Below are 16,497 nucleotides of genomic sequence, written 5' to 3' on the forward strand. Positions count from 1 at the left end.
CGCAGTATCATATCTCTCATTTCATCTTCATCTACATCCTCTTCCATTTCCATAATATTGTCCTCAAGTACATCGCCCTTGTATAGACCCTCTATATACTCCTTCCACCTTTCTGCTTTCCCTTCTTTGCTTAGAACTGGGTTTCCATCTGAGCTCTTGATATTCATACAAGTCGTTCTCTTAGCTCCAAAGGTCTCTTTAATTTTCCTGTAGGCGGTATCTATCTTACCCCTAGTGAGATAGGCCTCTACATCCTTACATTTGTCCTCTAGCCATCCCTGCTTAGCCATTTTGCACTTCCTGTCAATCTCATTTTTGAGACGTTTGTATTCCTTTTTGCCTGTTTCACTTACTGCATTTTTATATTTTCTCCTTTCATCAATTAAATTCAATATTTCTTCTGTTACCCACAGATTTCTACTAGCCCTCGTCTTTTTACCTACTTGATCCTCTGCTGCCTTCACTACTTCATCCCTCAAAGCTACCCATTCTTCTTCTACTGTATTTATTTCCCCCATTCCTGTCAATTGCTCCCTTATGCTCTCCCTGAATCTCTGTACAACCTCTGGTTCTTTTAGTTTATCCAGGTCCCATCTCCTTAAATTCCCACCTTTTTGCAGTTTCTTCAGTTTTAATCTACAGGTCATAACCAATAGATTGTGGTCAGAGTCCACATCAGCCCCTGGATATATCTTACAATTTAAAACCTGGTTCCTAAATCTCTGTCTTACCATTATATAATCTATCTGATACCTTTTAGTATCTCCAGGGTTCTTCCATGTATACAACCTTCTTTCATGATTCTTAAACCAAGTGTTAGTTATGATTATGTTGTGCTCTGTGCAAAATTCGACCAGGCGGCTTCCTCTTTCATATCTGTCCCCCAATCCATATTCACCTACTATGTTTCCTTCTCTCCCTTTTCCTACACTCGAATTCCAGTCACCCATGACTATTAAATTTTCATCTCCCTTCACAATCTGAATAATTTCTTTTATTTCATCATACATTTCTTCAATTTCTTCGTCATCTGCAGAGCTAGTTGGCATATAAACTTGTACTACTGTAGTAGGTGTGGGCTTCGTATCTATCTTGGCCACAATAATGCGTTCACTATGCTGTTTGTAGTAGCTTACCCGCATTCCTATTCATTATTAAACCTACTCCTGCATTACCCCTATTTGATTTTGTGTTTATAACCCTGTAGTCACCTGACCAGAAGTCTTGTTCCTCCTGCCACTGAACTTCACTAATTCCCACTATATCTAACTTCAACCTATCCATTTCCCTTTTTAAATTTTCTAACCTACCTGCCCGATTAAGGGATCTGACATTCCACGCTCCGATCCGTAGAACGCCAGTTTTGTTTCTCCTGATAACGACATCCTCTTGAGTAGTCCCCGCCCGGAGATCCGAATGGGGGACTATTTTACCTCCGGAATATTTTACCCAAGAGGACGCCATCATCATGTAATCATACAGTAAAGCTGCATGCCCTCGGGAAAAATTACGGCTGTAGTTTCCCCTTGCTTTCAGCCGTTCACAGTACCAGCACAGCAAGGCCGTTTTGGTTATTGTTACAAGGCCAGATCAGTCAATCATCCAGACTGTTGCCCTTGCAACTACTGAAAAGGCTGCTGCCCCTCTTCAGGAACCACACGTTTGTCTGGCCTCTCAGCAGATACCCCTCCGTTGTGGTTGCACCTACGGTACGGCTATCTCTATCGCTGAGGCACGCAAGCCTCCCCACCAACGGCAAGGTCCATGGATCATGGGGGGGGGATTATTGAAGTACCAGGACAATTATATCATTGTGAGACACATAGTTCAGGAGACATGACATCATAAAGCTTCAGATGCATAAAAAACTAGTTGTTGCTCAATGAGAGCACTTAGCCATTTCCAATGAACTTGAAGCATAATGTAAAACCTTTCCTAAAATTTTTCTTGTTTATATGTTTAAAGTCAGATATTTAACTAGCTCACTTGTAAAGTACTCAGGAGTTTGAAGACATTTTATGCATGGGAGTTTGATTCTTTAAAGAACTGAGTGTTTACCGAGTCGAAATTGTTCAACTTTGAACACAATGATTCTTTAATGTCTGTGCTTAGTAGGCTCTTACATTAAAGACACAGATTGTTCCAAGTTGAATAGTTATGAATAGTTCAAAATGTATAGAGGCTATTTTATCAATTATTTAAGAACAATTGGGGACATGGTTCGATAATAAATGCACACGTTCAAAACTAATCACCTTTAACTCAAATATCAATGTACTTGAGATAGAAAGATAAAGAAACAACAAGAGTGAATACACCTGCTGATCCATTTGCCAATGAAATCTTGGAATTCCACAATAGTATTTTGTATAGCCATGTGGTCACGAAAGACACTGAGGGCGCAATGCCATACACTAATATTCCAGGTAGGCAGTTGAGACAACAAAAACAAAAGGCAGCTAACCACAAATACGATCTAAGAATATATGACAAGATTTCACTAATGACACAGGGATCAGTTTTAGATAACTTCTGGTAATAATAATATTTTGGATGGACAAAGGGGGGAAACCCTAACAAGCCTGACCAGCAGGGAGAACCAACCCGATCCCCTTAACGTCAACAAAGACTGTCCGACCAATGTCTCAGGTCACGTTATACCATCTTTTCTGGCTTGCATAGGATAATAATGCAATTCAGAAACTCTTGCCATGCTTTCTTTCTGCTCTTTTTAATATTCACCAAGATTTTGGCCTTTGGCATGAAAGATTGCCAGGTTGTGTAGTGTGGTCTGGACTTCATTCCGTTCCTCATTTCACAAGGTACCAGGCTGTCTCTTAAAGTTTCCTGTAATCTCTGGTATAGACATAGCACATAGTGAATCATGCTTCTAATATGATCCTGATTATGTTCAAATCTAACTGGCAGTACACCATCAAGGTTTTTTCTGAGCATTTATTTTTGGTAGCTTCCTGTTAAAGAAAGTGTATTCTAATAAGTAAATGGTCGGTTGGATTAAAATCAGTTCATTTCATACTTGACAATTTCAGAGATGAAAGTACACAGAAGGAAAGGTCAATGGTCAACAATAAACTGTGGTTGAGTTGAAACAGGATGTCTGGCCTCTGTTTAGGAAACAGATGTCTTCTGATAAATGTGACTCTTGAGAACCTGACCCTTAGGATGTGTGTTGTTGGAAGTATGAATGGCCAGGGGGAGCTGCCTTTAGAGACCTCTCTATCTGGTTGGTCATAACAGTGAAAATAAGCTGGTCTTGGGGTGAACTTGAGCACTGTGTTGGTAACAGGAACAACTAGAGTGAATTTTTGACTCAGCAGCAGAGTGCACACTGTTTTGAAAATTCCTGGCAGTTTAAAATTGTGGCACATTGGAACTTGAACCCAGAACCTTGTCTTTTGCAAAAAATGTTCTTAGTAATTAAGCCATCCAGACACAACTCATAACCCAAGCTCACAGGTTCAAATGCAATGACGGTAATAGAACTGTCACATTCTTCTTCAAATACTAGTTCTCTAAATTTGCCCTAAAATGTAAAGTGGAGGACCCTTCAATGCCTATAATCTGCCAATACCTTTCTCCATTTCTTGGATGATTTGCTGGACTAACAGAGCTGACAAAGAAGATGTGGCTGGAAAACAGTGTACGCAAAGGTTAGGTTTGTTTGCATACTGAAGAGGTTCATAATCTAACTATGCTGTTCAGCATCCAATTTTTAATCCTGGCTGTTTAAAATGTATTACGTGTATTATTATGATTAGCAAGCACACACAATGTTAAAAAAAAAATCCAGAATTACCAAATCTGACCATTACCTGGTTGGATACTAAATCCTCCTCATCTCCTGTAGATATAATTTTTCTAATGGCATTTGCACAAATCACAGCTGCGGTACTTGGTACATCTGTAGCATATAAATGACTAGTCCTATCATCTTCAAATTTCTTTAGAAATGACAATGCCTGAAAAGGATTTCACAAAACTTTATGGTTTCCACCATTTGTAAACCATGAAAATAAGAGTTTCACACAAAAAGTTCAACAAAGTTGAATGAGAACAAATACAGTTATACAACAACAAGATAAGATGTGAAAATTACATTATCTAATTTTAGGCTGGAAGGACGATTAGAGTTCAACATTCTGTTGACAGAAATATCATTAGACAGAACACAGGTTTGGATTATGAAAGAATGGAGAAGATAGTCAGCTGTGCCCTTTTCACAGGAACCCACTTGTCTGGAACGATTTAGGAAAACCACAAAAAACACAAATCAGGATGGCCAGATGCGGATTTAAAGCATCATCTTCCCGAATGTGAGTCCAGTGTCCTAACCACTGCGCCCCCTCACTCTGATTCCATAGGTCATGTGTGATCAAAAAATATAAAGGATGTGGTTAATTGTGCAGCTAGACATACCTATTTGTACTGAATATTAACATGGTAGGAGTAAGAGTACATTCACATGGATGTGTGTCTCTTCTCAGACTATGGTACGCAGAAGTTTCCTTTTTTCTGGATTATACTTTACTCGTTTCTGTCTTAACTGCTGATTGTATTCCAAACTACTAGACTTCTACTGAAACAGTTCAGGGCAACATACAAGAACAGCTACATGTACACACAGATAATGTTACGGGGAAAGATTCAAAAGCTTATAAGGAAAGGATCATTCACTCAGAACTTAGGGACAAGTAGTGCAAGAGCAGGAACACACAGGATGAAATGGTAAGAGCAGCTGCAGTTGATGTTGTTGTTACTGCTAACACTGTTCAGCTGCTGATTTTGTGACACAAGAAAAGATGACAGTGACGAAAGGTAGAACATACTGTGCACAGAAAGTCGCACTTACCTCACATTTATATTCAAAAATCAACATCCTTAACGTCTACCCATTATAGGATTCAATGAAACACTACACGTTTCAAAACAATGACATATCTACAAAGCAAAAAGATTCTCTTCAAAAGTCAGCACAGAGTTAGGAAATAATTCTCACATGATTTTCAGTACTCACTTTTCAAATTTATCTTTTATATCATGGAAGTAATCAAAACATGAATTATGTATTTCCTGATATCTGAAAGATATTCAACATTATGTCATGACTGACGTCAAAAGTACGAGAACATGGAATGTCTTCAGAAAAAGTGATTTTTTAAACAAATTCAGCTAATAAAGTCATATGTTTTTCTACAATCCACAGTCAAGATCACAATTACATTGTACACTCTTCTAAAAAAAGAAACAACAATAGAATGTAAAATGAGAAACTGTTAACAACCACATGAAATAAAAGTATAACTAAAACATAGAACGCTGTTAAACATGACGAAACATTCCAAATTTGTTTACAGCTGACTGAAATAAATGCTAGTTGTTTGAGTGCATGTCAGAAACAAAAATAACATTAGAACTTCCCCACAGAATTTTGCGGAAGTACTCTTGTTCTCTGTGTTAAGTGGTTAGATAGTGTTAGTAACACAACAAACTTTTTTTTCTCAACTGTATAAGCATACAAACAGATTTCATCTTTGAATAACTGTAAGTAAACTCAATGCAGCAAAGACAAAACTACCATCAGCTTCTTTGTAAGTTTCATTTTAAAGTCCTAGCAACTCACGCTAATGTCTGTACTGATTCACTGTCATACTTCTTCCAAGGAATCTGCTTTACTAGTCCAAAGAACCACAGAAATTCTCAGGCTGACTAAACTGGCTGATCAATTTGTCTTATATGTGGATACACGAAAGATTATATGCTTCAGTGGTTCATAGGTGTCACATCAGATAATGTTGCAAAAGCTGCATGAGACAGCTGCTAATCATCTTCAGGTGCTAACTGGTATGTTGCTGCAGTGGCTCGCCAATATATGTGGTGGCTCCCTAGAAAAGTGCAGGCGCCATGCGGTGAGGCTACAACATCATTGTACATAGAGGACAACAACATCCAGTACTCCCTTTCAGAGAAATGGACCACAGACTTTGCGTGCAACACAGGAAAAGCATGGCCACAAATTGTGGTACACCACGCACACTGACCAATTTAAGTGTGTTGAGTCCGATTCCCTGTCTGTATTGACCTGATTTCATTTGTCTGTAGCTGATGATGCCTTAGTACCACCAGTCCCTTGTCTCTATTGACCAGGTCATTACTTATTTGTATTTTGACTGCTTCTTTAATGATGGAGTCCCAGTAGTTCATGCTATGTCGTGTCAAGACAGTGTTCAGCAAAAGAAGACCTTTCTAGCTCGCCAAATCTTTTGTGACCACTATATTCAGTGCATCTGTCATTAACAGAGTGACATGTCTGGCCAATGTATGATTTCCCACACTGGCAAGGGATTTTATATATCCCTGATCTCCTTAGACCAAGGTTGTCTTTAACGGAACCCAGCATCGTTTCCACTTGCGCTGCAGGGCGGAAGAGATATTTTATTTGATGTTTCTTGAACAGCTTGCCGATCTTAAAGGACACACCAACCAACATAGTGTAGAGAAACTATCTTAGTGGGGTTCTCGATTTCTTCTGGCTGTTCTTGAAGTTTTGTGTGTGCAGGCTGAAATGCATTTCAAATCTGTTTATCAGAGTACCCATTTTGTATAAACACAGAGTGCAGAAGGCTACTCCCTGAATCTGAGCTAACTCTAGTCCTAGTAGCTGTCTCACTGAAATATTGTGCAGCTTTCACAGCATTATCCAATGCAATGCCCATGAACCACAGAAGCAGTAATTATGTCGTCAAGAAAGTCTCAAACAGCACAGAAGATAATAGAATTATATCCAAGCAAGAAGAAAAATCCAGCTACTTTTAGATTATTGTTATTGGTAATATGCTACTGGAATCAGTCTAGTGATTAAACAGTGTGAACTTCAAATGCAACATACAGTCATGCAGGAGGCCTGCAACCATGACTTGAACTTGAGAATACTTATTATATCAATTCTTAATGGGTCACTAGAAATGAACTGGTCACTTCGTTGTTCACAAAATTTTTATATTGGCATGTTTCTTCAGAATGTCTGCCAAACAAAATACAAATATATCAATGAAAATATAAAGGAACTGGATAGATAAAAATCTACTCAGCAAGTGGCAACAGGTGAACGCCCACAGATAAAGGTTAAGGAAATCTGTGAGCTTTCAGAGTCAGTGGCTCCTCCTCCTGTCAGAAGGGCTGAAGGGGGAATCTGGTATGGTGCAGTCCCCAACATTCAGTCTCTCCTGACCCAGGGTTCTGGGCAACTTTTCCAAACTCTCCCCGTTTCCTAAACCTTCTCCATCTCTCCCCTTCATCCCTTTTGCTAGTAGAAGGAGCCACTGGCTTCAAAACCTCGCAGATTTCCTTAACCATAATATGTGTGTGTGATCTCCTGCAGCTGCTTGGTGAATAGATTTTTTTATCTGAACAAAATACAAAGTTGTACGTACGAGCGTAATTACCCATCCCGATAGCAGAGCACATTAATGCACTGCTTCCAGGATTTGGGCACTTAAGCTGGCCCCAGACTGAATCTACCCGGCTCATTAACAGTGAGGGCTGGTGTGTTGGCCAGGCTGGGTGTGGCTTTTAGGTAGTTTCCCATTTCTGACTAGGTGAATACCAGGCTGGTACCACTTCAGTTACACAAGTTGCAAACATTTCAAAAAACATTTGCACACTTTCACATGGATAACACTACACGCAGATAGCTGGAGTGCATGTATTCTCTCCTGGAGGGGGTTACAGAATGGTGACAGGAAGGGCATCAGGGCCCCATTAAAAAATTAAAAAGTGCGCATTCTGATAGCAGCCATGCCCACACCATTTTGATGGGTGACAAAGGCGGCAGAAGAAGAAGAAGAAGAAGAAGAAGAAGAAGAAGTATGAGTGTAATCTACAAAGTTCATTAAGAGAGAAGATACAGGAAGTATTACACTAATATTCAAAAAAATATCATACCAAACAGAATAGTATTCACACAAAGTAAGGTGTTACATGTGTCCATTCTAACCATCAGTGCTCAGCTGACAGAAAGTCATTTTTACAAAATTTAGCTACCAGAAAATGATTTCCAGTGCTTTGTGGTTGCTAAGCCTGGATAGGCTCTCAATGATTTTTTTTTTTTGGGCGCAAAACTTCTATGGTCATTAGCGCCCAGCCCGTGACTTAGGAAACAGGAAAAAACCGAAATTTAAAACCAGCAGCAATGGGAACAAAGTCATAAAATTTGAGAAACTAAAAGCAGAAGGAATGCTTAAAAATCCACTACAGAAAGGGGTTGGTTGTCCCCAAAAAAAGCTTCAAATGACTGAAGTCATTTCACTGTCACTAATAAACTGGAGAACGCGGTCGGCTGAGCGCGTGTCATCTGCTAAAATCGACGATAGATCAGGCGATAGCTGTAGACGGGAGCGTAACGGATTAAAATAGGGGCATTCAATTAAAAGGTGTCTGACCGTCCACGGCTGAGAGCAGTGGGGACAGAGTGGGGGAGGATCGCCGCTTAAAAGATGTCGATGGCTAAAAAGACAGTGCCCTATCCGGAGTCTAGCTAAAATTACCTCCTCCCGACGACGCGTTCGGGAGGAAGAGGTCCAAGCGCAAGGAAGGGCTTTCACTTCCCGCAATTTATTATGGGGAAGTGTTGACCAATGCGCATGCCATAAATGAGCAAATTGGCGACATAAACCGCTCCATAGATCGGTGAAGGGAAGCGACTGAATAGCTGGCCGAAGAAGAGAGACTGCAGCCTTGGCCGCTATATCGGCCGCCTCATTCCCACAGATACCAGCGTGTCCCGGGAGCCAGAGGAATGCCACCGAGACGCCCCCCAGGTGGAGCAAGCGCAGACAGTCCTGAATCCGGTGGACCAGAGGGTGCACAGGGTAAAGAGCTTGGAGACTGAGGAGAGAGCTGAGAGAATCTGAGCAGATTACGTACTGTATCCGCTGATGGCGGCGGATGTAGTGGACAGCCTGGAGAACAGCGTAAAGCTCCGCAGTATAAACCGAACACTGGTCGGGAAGCCGAAAGTGATTTGGGGTGTCGCCAACAATATAGGCACTCCCTACACCTAACGATGTTTTCGAGCCGTCGGTGTAAATAAATGTGGCGTCCGTCATTTGTGCACATAGAGCAGCAAATGCCCGACGGTAAACAAGTGTAGGGGTACCATCCTTGGGAAATTGACATAGGTCACGGAGCAAGTAGATCCGGGGACGGAGCCAAGGCGGTGCTGTACCCCAAGTTGTCAAGAAGGTTTTAGGAAAGCGGAAGGAAAGAGAATGGAGCAGTTGACGGAAGCGGACTCCCGGGGGTAGTAGGGAGGAGGAGCGGCCTGCATACCCTACATCAAAGGAGGCGTCGAAAAAAAGGTCATGGGCTGGATTAGCAGGCATGGAAGACAGATGGCTAGCATAATGACTCAGAAGGACTGCCCGCCGATTGGACAGCGGAGGTTCAGCAGTCTCAGCATAAAGGATTTCCACAGGGCTGGTGTAAAAAGCTCCAGACACTAAACGTAATCCACGGTGGTGGATAGAGTCGAGACGCCGAAGAATAGACGGCCGAGCAGAGGAGTAGACTATGCTTCCATAATCCAATTTCGAGCGCACTAAGGCGCGATAGAGTCGGAGAAGGACCACTCGGTCCGCTCCCCAGGAGGTACCATTCAGGACACGGAGAGTGTTAAGGGAACGCATACAGCGAGCCGAAAGATAGGAAATGTGGGAGGACCAGCACAGTTTTCTGTCAAACATAAGACCCAAGAATTTAGCGACGTCGGAAAACAGAAGGTTGACAGGACCTAGATGTAAGGAGGGCGGAAGAAACTCCTTACGTCGCCAAAAATTAACACAAACGGTCTTACTGGGTGAGAAACGGAAGCCGGTTTCGATGCTCCACGAGTGGAGGCGATCGAGACATCCTTGAAGACGTCGTTCAATAAGGCTTGTCCGTTGAGAGCTGTAGTAGATCGCAAAATCGTCCACAAAGAGGGAGCCCGAGACATCAGGAAGGAGGCAATCCATAATTGGATTTATGGCAATGGCAAAAAGTACAACACTCAGCACGGAGCCCTGGGGTACCCCGTTTTCTTGGGAGAAAGTACGGGAGAGAGTAGTGTTCACCCGCATCCTAAATGTGCGCTCTGCCATAAATTCGCGAAGAAAAAGGGGCAGCTGGCCTCGAAAGCCCCAAGAGAACAGTTTGCGGAGGATGCCTGTCCTCCAACAGGTATCGAATGCTCTCTCCAGATCAAAAAATATTGCTACCGTTTGGCGTTTCCGGAGAAAATTGTTCATGGTATAAGTGGAGAGAGCAACAAGATGGTCAACTGCAGAACGATGCTTTCGGAATCCGCATTGGGCAGGTGTTAAAAGACTGCGGGATTCCAGCCACCAAGCTAAACGGTAATTCACCATACGCTTTAAAACCTTACAGACACTACTCGTGAGAGAAATGGGGCGATAGCTAGAGGGGGGATGTTTCTCCTTTCCAGGTTTCGGAACGGGAACGACGATAGCTTCCCGCCATTGTCTGGGAAAAGTCCTGTCGGTCCAAATTCGATTATAAAGGCGAAGGAGGAAACGCAGACTATGGGTGGACAAATGCAGCAACATTTGGACATGGATACCATCCGGTCCTGGGGCGGAGGAGCGAGAAGAGAGGGCATGTTGGAGTTCCCGCATGGAGAAAACAGTATAGTAGCTTTCGTGATTTTGAGAGGAGAAAGCAAGATGTCGCACTTCCGCTGCACGTTTCTTCGGGAGAAATGCTGGCGGGTAATTGGAAGAGCTCGAAATCTCAGCAAAGTGCTGACCCAATGAGTTAGAAATTGCGATGGGGTCCACTAAGGTATCATGCGCGACAGTGAGCCCAGAGACCGGGGAGAAACTAGGCGCGCCTGAGAACCGTCGAAGCCGACTCCAAACTTCCGAGGAGGGAGTGAAGGTGTTAAATGAGCTAATAAAGAATTTCCAGCTTGCCTTCTTGCTATCGCGGATGACTCGACGGCATCGCGCACGGAGCTGCTTATAGCGGATACAGTTGGCCAAAGTAGGATGGTGACGGAAAATGCGAAGAGCACGTCGCCGCTCACGTATTGCGTCACGGCATGCCTCGTCCCACCAAGGAACTGGGGGGCGCCGGGGCAATTCGGAGGTGCGTGGTATTGAACGTTCCGCAGCTGTAAGAATAACATCGGTAATATGTGTGACCTCATCGTCGACGCTGGGAAAGCGACGGTCATCGAATGTCGCTAGAGACGAAAAAAGTGTCCAATCGGCTTGGGCAAACTTCCAGCGTCGCGGGCGCATATATGGCAGTTGAGGCTGCAGTCTAAGGACACATGGAAAGTGGTCACTCGAGTGTGTATCATCAAGGGCGAACCATTCGAAGCGCCGAGCTAGCGGAACAGTACCGACGGCAAGATCCAAATGAGATAAATTTGTCGTGGAGGCAGACAAAAATGTGGGGACCCCAGTGTTGAGGCAAACTAGATCCGCTTGGTGGAAGACGTCTAGCAATAGGGAGCCACGTGGACAAGGATGTGGAGATCCCAAAAGCAGGTGGTGGGCATTGAAGTCCCCAACCAGCAAATAGGGGGGTGGAAGCTGACCAAGAAGATGAAGGAGATCAGCTCGTGCCATTGGTGTGGACGATGGAATGTATACAGTACAAAGAGAGAACGTGTATCCAGAAAGAGAAAGACGGACGGCGACAGCTTGGAAGGAACTGTTTAAGGGGATTGGGTGAAAATGGAGAGTTTCATGGAGAAGAATCACGAGTCCTCCATGTGCTGGGGTGCCTTCAACAGAGGGGAGGTCATATCGGACGGACTGAAAATGAGGGAGAACAAAGCGGTCATGGGGACGCAGCTTTGTTTCCTGAAGACAGAAGATGACTGGTGGGTAGGATCGTAAGAGGATCGACAATTCATCCCGATTGGCTTGAATGCCGCGGATATTCCAGTGGATAATGGACATAGGGTGAACAGAAAATTGAGGACTGTGACCAAGGTCGCTGTCAACTCAACAACTGCTCAGAGCTTGCGACCGACAGCATGGAATGGCATTCAGCCGAAGGCAGAAGATCCTGATCCATAGGTTGGTCAGGAGCAGCTCCTGCCACCAGCGATCGGCCGGTTGACCGGCCACCAGCAGTGCGCCTCGGCGACACAGAAGATGGCCGAGGGCAATTTCCGCCAGATGGTGCTGTAGATGGGACACGCCTTGGCGGAGAAGGAGAGGAACTGGGTTTCTTTGTAGCCTTCTTGGAAGTATGATGTTTAGATGAAGGAGGAACCGATGGTTGTGAAGTTGCGGTACGTAAAAACTCTTCACGAGTATGCTCTTTTTTCGAAGACTTCGTGTCTGACTTGTGGGCTCGAGATTTAGCAGAACCCGACAAAGGGTGAGCCATAGAGTGGGCAGGCGAAAGCGAGGAGGTTGAACGGGCGATCTTTGCGCTGGCCGATCTGACGACTGTGGCACTAAAGGTGAGGTCGCAAGTCTGCGTGGCCGCCTCCTCTGTTGGCCGAGGAGAAGCAAGGACAGTGCTGTATTTTCCTTTCTGAGGCACGGTGGGCTGTCGACTGGCGAATAATTTTCGAGCAGCAAAGGTCGACACCTTTTCCTTTACTCTGATTTCCTGGATGAGCTTTTCGTCCTTAAAAACAGGACAATCTCGAGAGGAAGCAGCGTGGTCACCCATACAGTTGATGCAGCGAGGGGATGGAGGTGGACAAGCACCCTCATGGGCATCCTTGCCACACGTAACACATTTGGCCGGATTGGAACAGGACTGGCTGGTGTGATTGAACCGCTGACACCGATAGCAACGCGTAGGGTTTGGGACATAAGGGCGAACGGAAATTATCTCATAGCCTGCTTTGATTTTTGATGGGAGTTGAACTTTGTCAAATGTCAAGAAGACAGTGCGGGTTGGAATGATGTTTGTGTCAACACTCTTCATAACCCTACGAACAGCCGTTACGCCCTGGTCAGACAGGTAGTGCTGAATTTCTTCGTCAGACAAGCCATCGAGGGAGCGTGTATAAACGACTCTACGCGAGGAATTTAAAGTACGGTGCGGTTCCACCCGGACAGGGAAGGTGTGTAGTAGTGAGGTACGCAGCAATTTTTGTGCCTGGAGGGCACTGACTGTTTCTAACAACAGGGTGCCATTCCGTAATCTGGAACAAGACTTTACAGGACCTGCAATTGCGTCGACACCTTTCTGAATAATGAAAGGGTTGACCGTGGAGAAGTCGTGACCTTCGTCAGACCGAGAAACAACAAGGAACTGTGGCAACGATGGAAGAACTGACTGTGGCTGAGACTCAGTGAACTTACGTTTGTGAGCAGACATAGTTGAAGGTGAGGAAACCATTGCGGAAGAATCCCCCATGATTACCGGCATCTCCGATGGCGCGCTCCTCCCTTGTGGGGGCCCTCTCTGAGGGCACTCCCGCCTTAGGTGATTGTTCACACCTCAGGTCACACCTCCCGACAAACGGACGGAGGGACCAATCGGCACTTTCGGAAGGTATCAGCTCGGGTAATCACCCCTCCCTGGGCCTGGCCGTTACCAGGGGGTACGTACGTGTCCTACCTGTCTACCCGGGGCGGGGAATTACGCGTTACCCCGTCACCGGCTACGCATGGAAGTGCGTGGGTTGGCCTTCAGACACGCACAGGGAGGAAGAAAGAGAAAGGGAAAGGAAAGAAGAGGGGGTCTCAAACGCCGCAGCGGAGAAAAGGGTAAAGAGAAGAGGTAAGGAAAAGAGAAGGACAAAGGAAGGAAGAAGACATACAAGCAAGGAAGGCGAAGAATGCGGTACATTTACAAGCGTCCATCTCCAGACGTAGGCACAAACCATACTCCCAGAGGGGGAGAAAGGGAAGGAATGAGCCAGAGGTGAGGGGGGGGGGGGGGGGGGGGGGGGGAATACAGGGGATAGGGAAGGATGCGGAAAGGGAAGGTATGCAGCCCGGAAAGGAAGGAAGGCCACATTAGCTCGGGGCCCCATGCTCGCTACGCACGTATCCACAAAAGAGTTGTGGATCCCCTGGGGGGGGCTCTCAATGATTGAAAGTTACCCATCTTTCACAAATATATACAATTACTCTCACGTTCTATTAGCACTTAGCACAAGGCTTTGTAAAAACATTGTTTTTCATTTACTGTCTCATCTTTGATAGGTAATTTGTAATTATGCTCAAATTTATATTCTGTATTTTTGCTTCATTATGAAACAATGTTTAGCATTACTTGGAAAAGCATACACTGCTTACAGATGCCTAGATTACTAGAAAACACAGTGGTGTATGAAATATTCAATCAGTGCAGTCGCACCATTTATGTAATGCAGATGCCTCCTTCCATCCCTGATTTCTTCTGTAATATAAGCAGCCTGCTTGGGCATTTCTTGTCATCTAGTACTAAGGATGATTTTTTTGCTTTAGGTTTTTTGGTTCTTTGTTTGAATTTTGTATTGTGATCAGTTTGTTATTCTCCAAATGTGCTGCACCCACAGTCCCCCCCCCCCTTTTTCCCTCTTCTGTTATCCTTTCTTTCCCCTCCCTACTGGTCCTAACTAAACAGTGTAAGCATTATTCACAGCTTGGTATACTTTTTTGAATGTTTTGCATTTAGTGTTATATTTAGATCATCATTTCTATTTCTGTACAATTTTTAACACTATTGTCATCAAGTTGTTCATTTATTTTCATGTTGTTGTTGTGGTCTTCAGTCCAGAAACTGGTTTGATGCAGCTCTCCATGCTACTCTATCCTGTGCAAGCTTCTTCATCTCCCAGTACCTACTGCAACCTACATACTTCTGAATCTGTTTAGTGTATTCATCTTTTGGTCTCCCTCTATGATGTTTCCCTCCACGCTGCCCTCCAATACTAAATTGGTGATCCCTCGATGCCTCAGAACATGTCCAACCAGCCGATCCCTTCTTCTTGTCAAGTTGTGCCACAAATTTCTCTTCTTCCCAATTCTATTCAATACTTCCTCATTAGTTATGTGATCTATCCATCTAATCTTCAGCATTCTTCTGTAGCATCACATTTTGAAAGCTTCTATTCTCTTCTTGTCTAAACTATTTATTGTCCATGTTTCACTTCCATACATGGCTACTCTCCATACAAATACTTTCAGAAACTACTTCCTGACACTTAAATCTATACTCGATGTTAACAAACTTCTCTTCTTCAGAAACGCTTTCCTTGCCGTTGCCAGTATACATTTTATATCCTCTCTACTTCGACCATCATCAGTTACTTTGCTCCCTAAATAGCAAAATTCATTTACTACTTTAAGTGTCTCATTTCCTAATCTAATTCCCTCAGCATCACCCGATTTAATTCAACTACATTCCATTATCCTCGTTTTGCATTTGTTGATGCTCATCTTGTATCTCCTTTCAAGACACTGTCCATTCCATTCAACTGCTCTCCCAGATCCTTCACTGTCTCTGACAGAATTACAATATTATTTTCATAGACACTAGTAATGCCACAGCATCCACACAGCCTTGCCAGCCTATGGCATTTTCTGGTAGTTAGCTTTTGTAATAGCAACTCTCCGTCAGTTGAGCACTGAAGATGAGGAAGGCCACATGTGATACCTTACTTTGTACGAGGGCTATTCTATTCAGTATCATTATTTTTTGCATATTTTTATCATTCCGTGACTTTACTCTTAATGACTTTTGCAAACTTTGCTTGTGATTGTATTTTGCTTGACAGATGTTTTGTTTGAAGGTGATTCAAACATTGGAATAAATAGCAAGACAAGTACAAATTTAGAAATGATTTCTAACCAAATTTTCACTGACATTAATACATGGTTCAAAGCTAACTCACTGTGATTAAACTTTGAAAAGACCCACTGTATGCAGTTCCAAACCTGTAAGAGATTTCCTTTCAGCATGTGTACAATATATGAAGACATGCAGCTTGAAGAGGTTCACAGTGTTAAATTTCTGGGATTACAAATTGATGATAAATTCAGTTGGAAAGGGCATATCACAGAATCGTTGAAGTGTCTAATCAAGTCTGCATTTGTAGTGAGAATGATGTCAGATGTAGGAGATATAAATATAAAAAAAATTGCATACTTTGCTTACTTTCATTCTGTAGTGTCATATGGGGCCACATTCTGGGACAACTTGTCAAACCGAGCAAAAGTTTTTAGAGTGCAAAATGTGGAATAAGACTTATTTGTGGCGTAAATTCAAGAACATCATGTAGAAATCTGTTCAAGGAACTGGGTATTCTAACCAGTGCTTCTCAGTATATTTATTCCTTAATAAAATTTGTTGCAAATAATATCTCTCTTTTCCAACCAACAGCTCAATACACAGTGGCAGTAATATGAATAAGAACAATCTACATAAAAACCTACAACCATCGGAACACTTCATGTCGACTGCATTATGTTTATGGTTGCTGCCAACATAGGGACTTAACAACAGTGGCAAAGT

The 16,497-nt window shown here is 43.4% G+C and overlaps 1 protein-coding gene across 8 annotated transcripts in view; it reads right to left on the reverse strand.

Annotated features, from left to right (window-relative positions):
• Positions 1-16,497, reverse strand: part of LOC124777276 (Fanconi anemia group A protein homolog) — a 246,329-nt gene that overhangs the window by 194,799 nt on the left and 35,033 nt on the right. For all 8 annotated transcript variants that reach the window (XM_047252617.1, XM_047252612.1, XM_047252614.1 and 5 more), the window contains one exon: positions 3,834-3,980. In XM_047252617.1, the coding sequence (XP_047108573.1) occupies positions 3,834-3,980 (147 nt within the window). The remainder of the gene's footprint in view (positions 1-3,833; positions 3,981-16,497) is intronic.

Source organism: Schistocerca piceifrons, chromosome 2, assembly GCF_021461385.2.
Source record: "Schistocerca piceifrons isolate TAMUIC-IGC-003096 chromosome 2, iqSchPice1.1, whole genome shotgun sequence".
Classification (NCBI taxonomy): Eukaryota; Metazoa; Arthropoda; class Insecta; order Orthoptera; family Acrididae; genus Schistocerca; species Schistocerca piceifrons.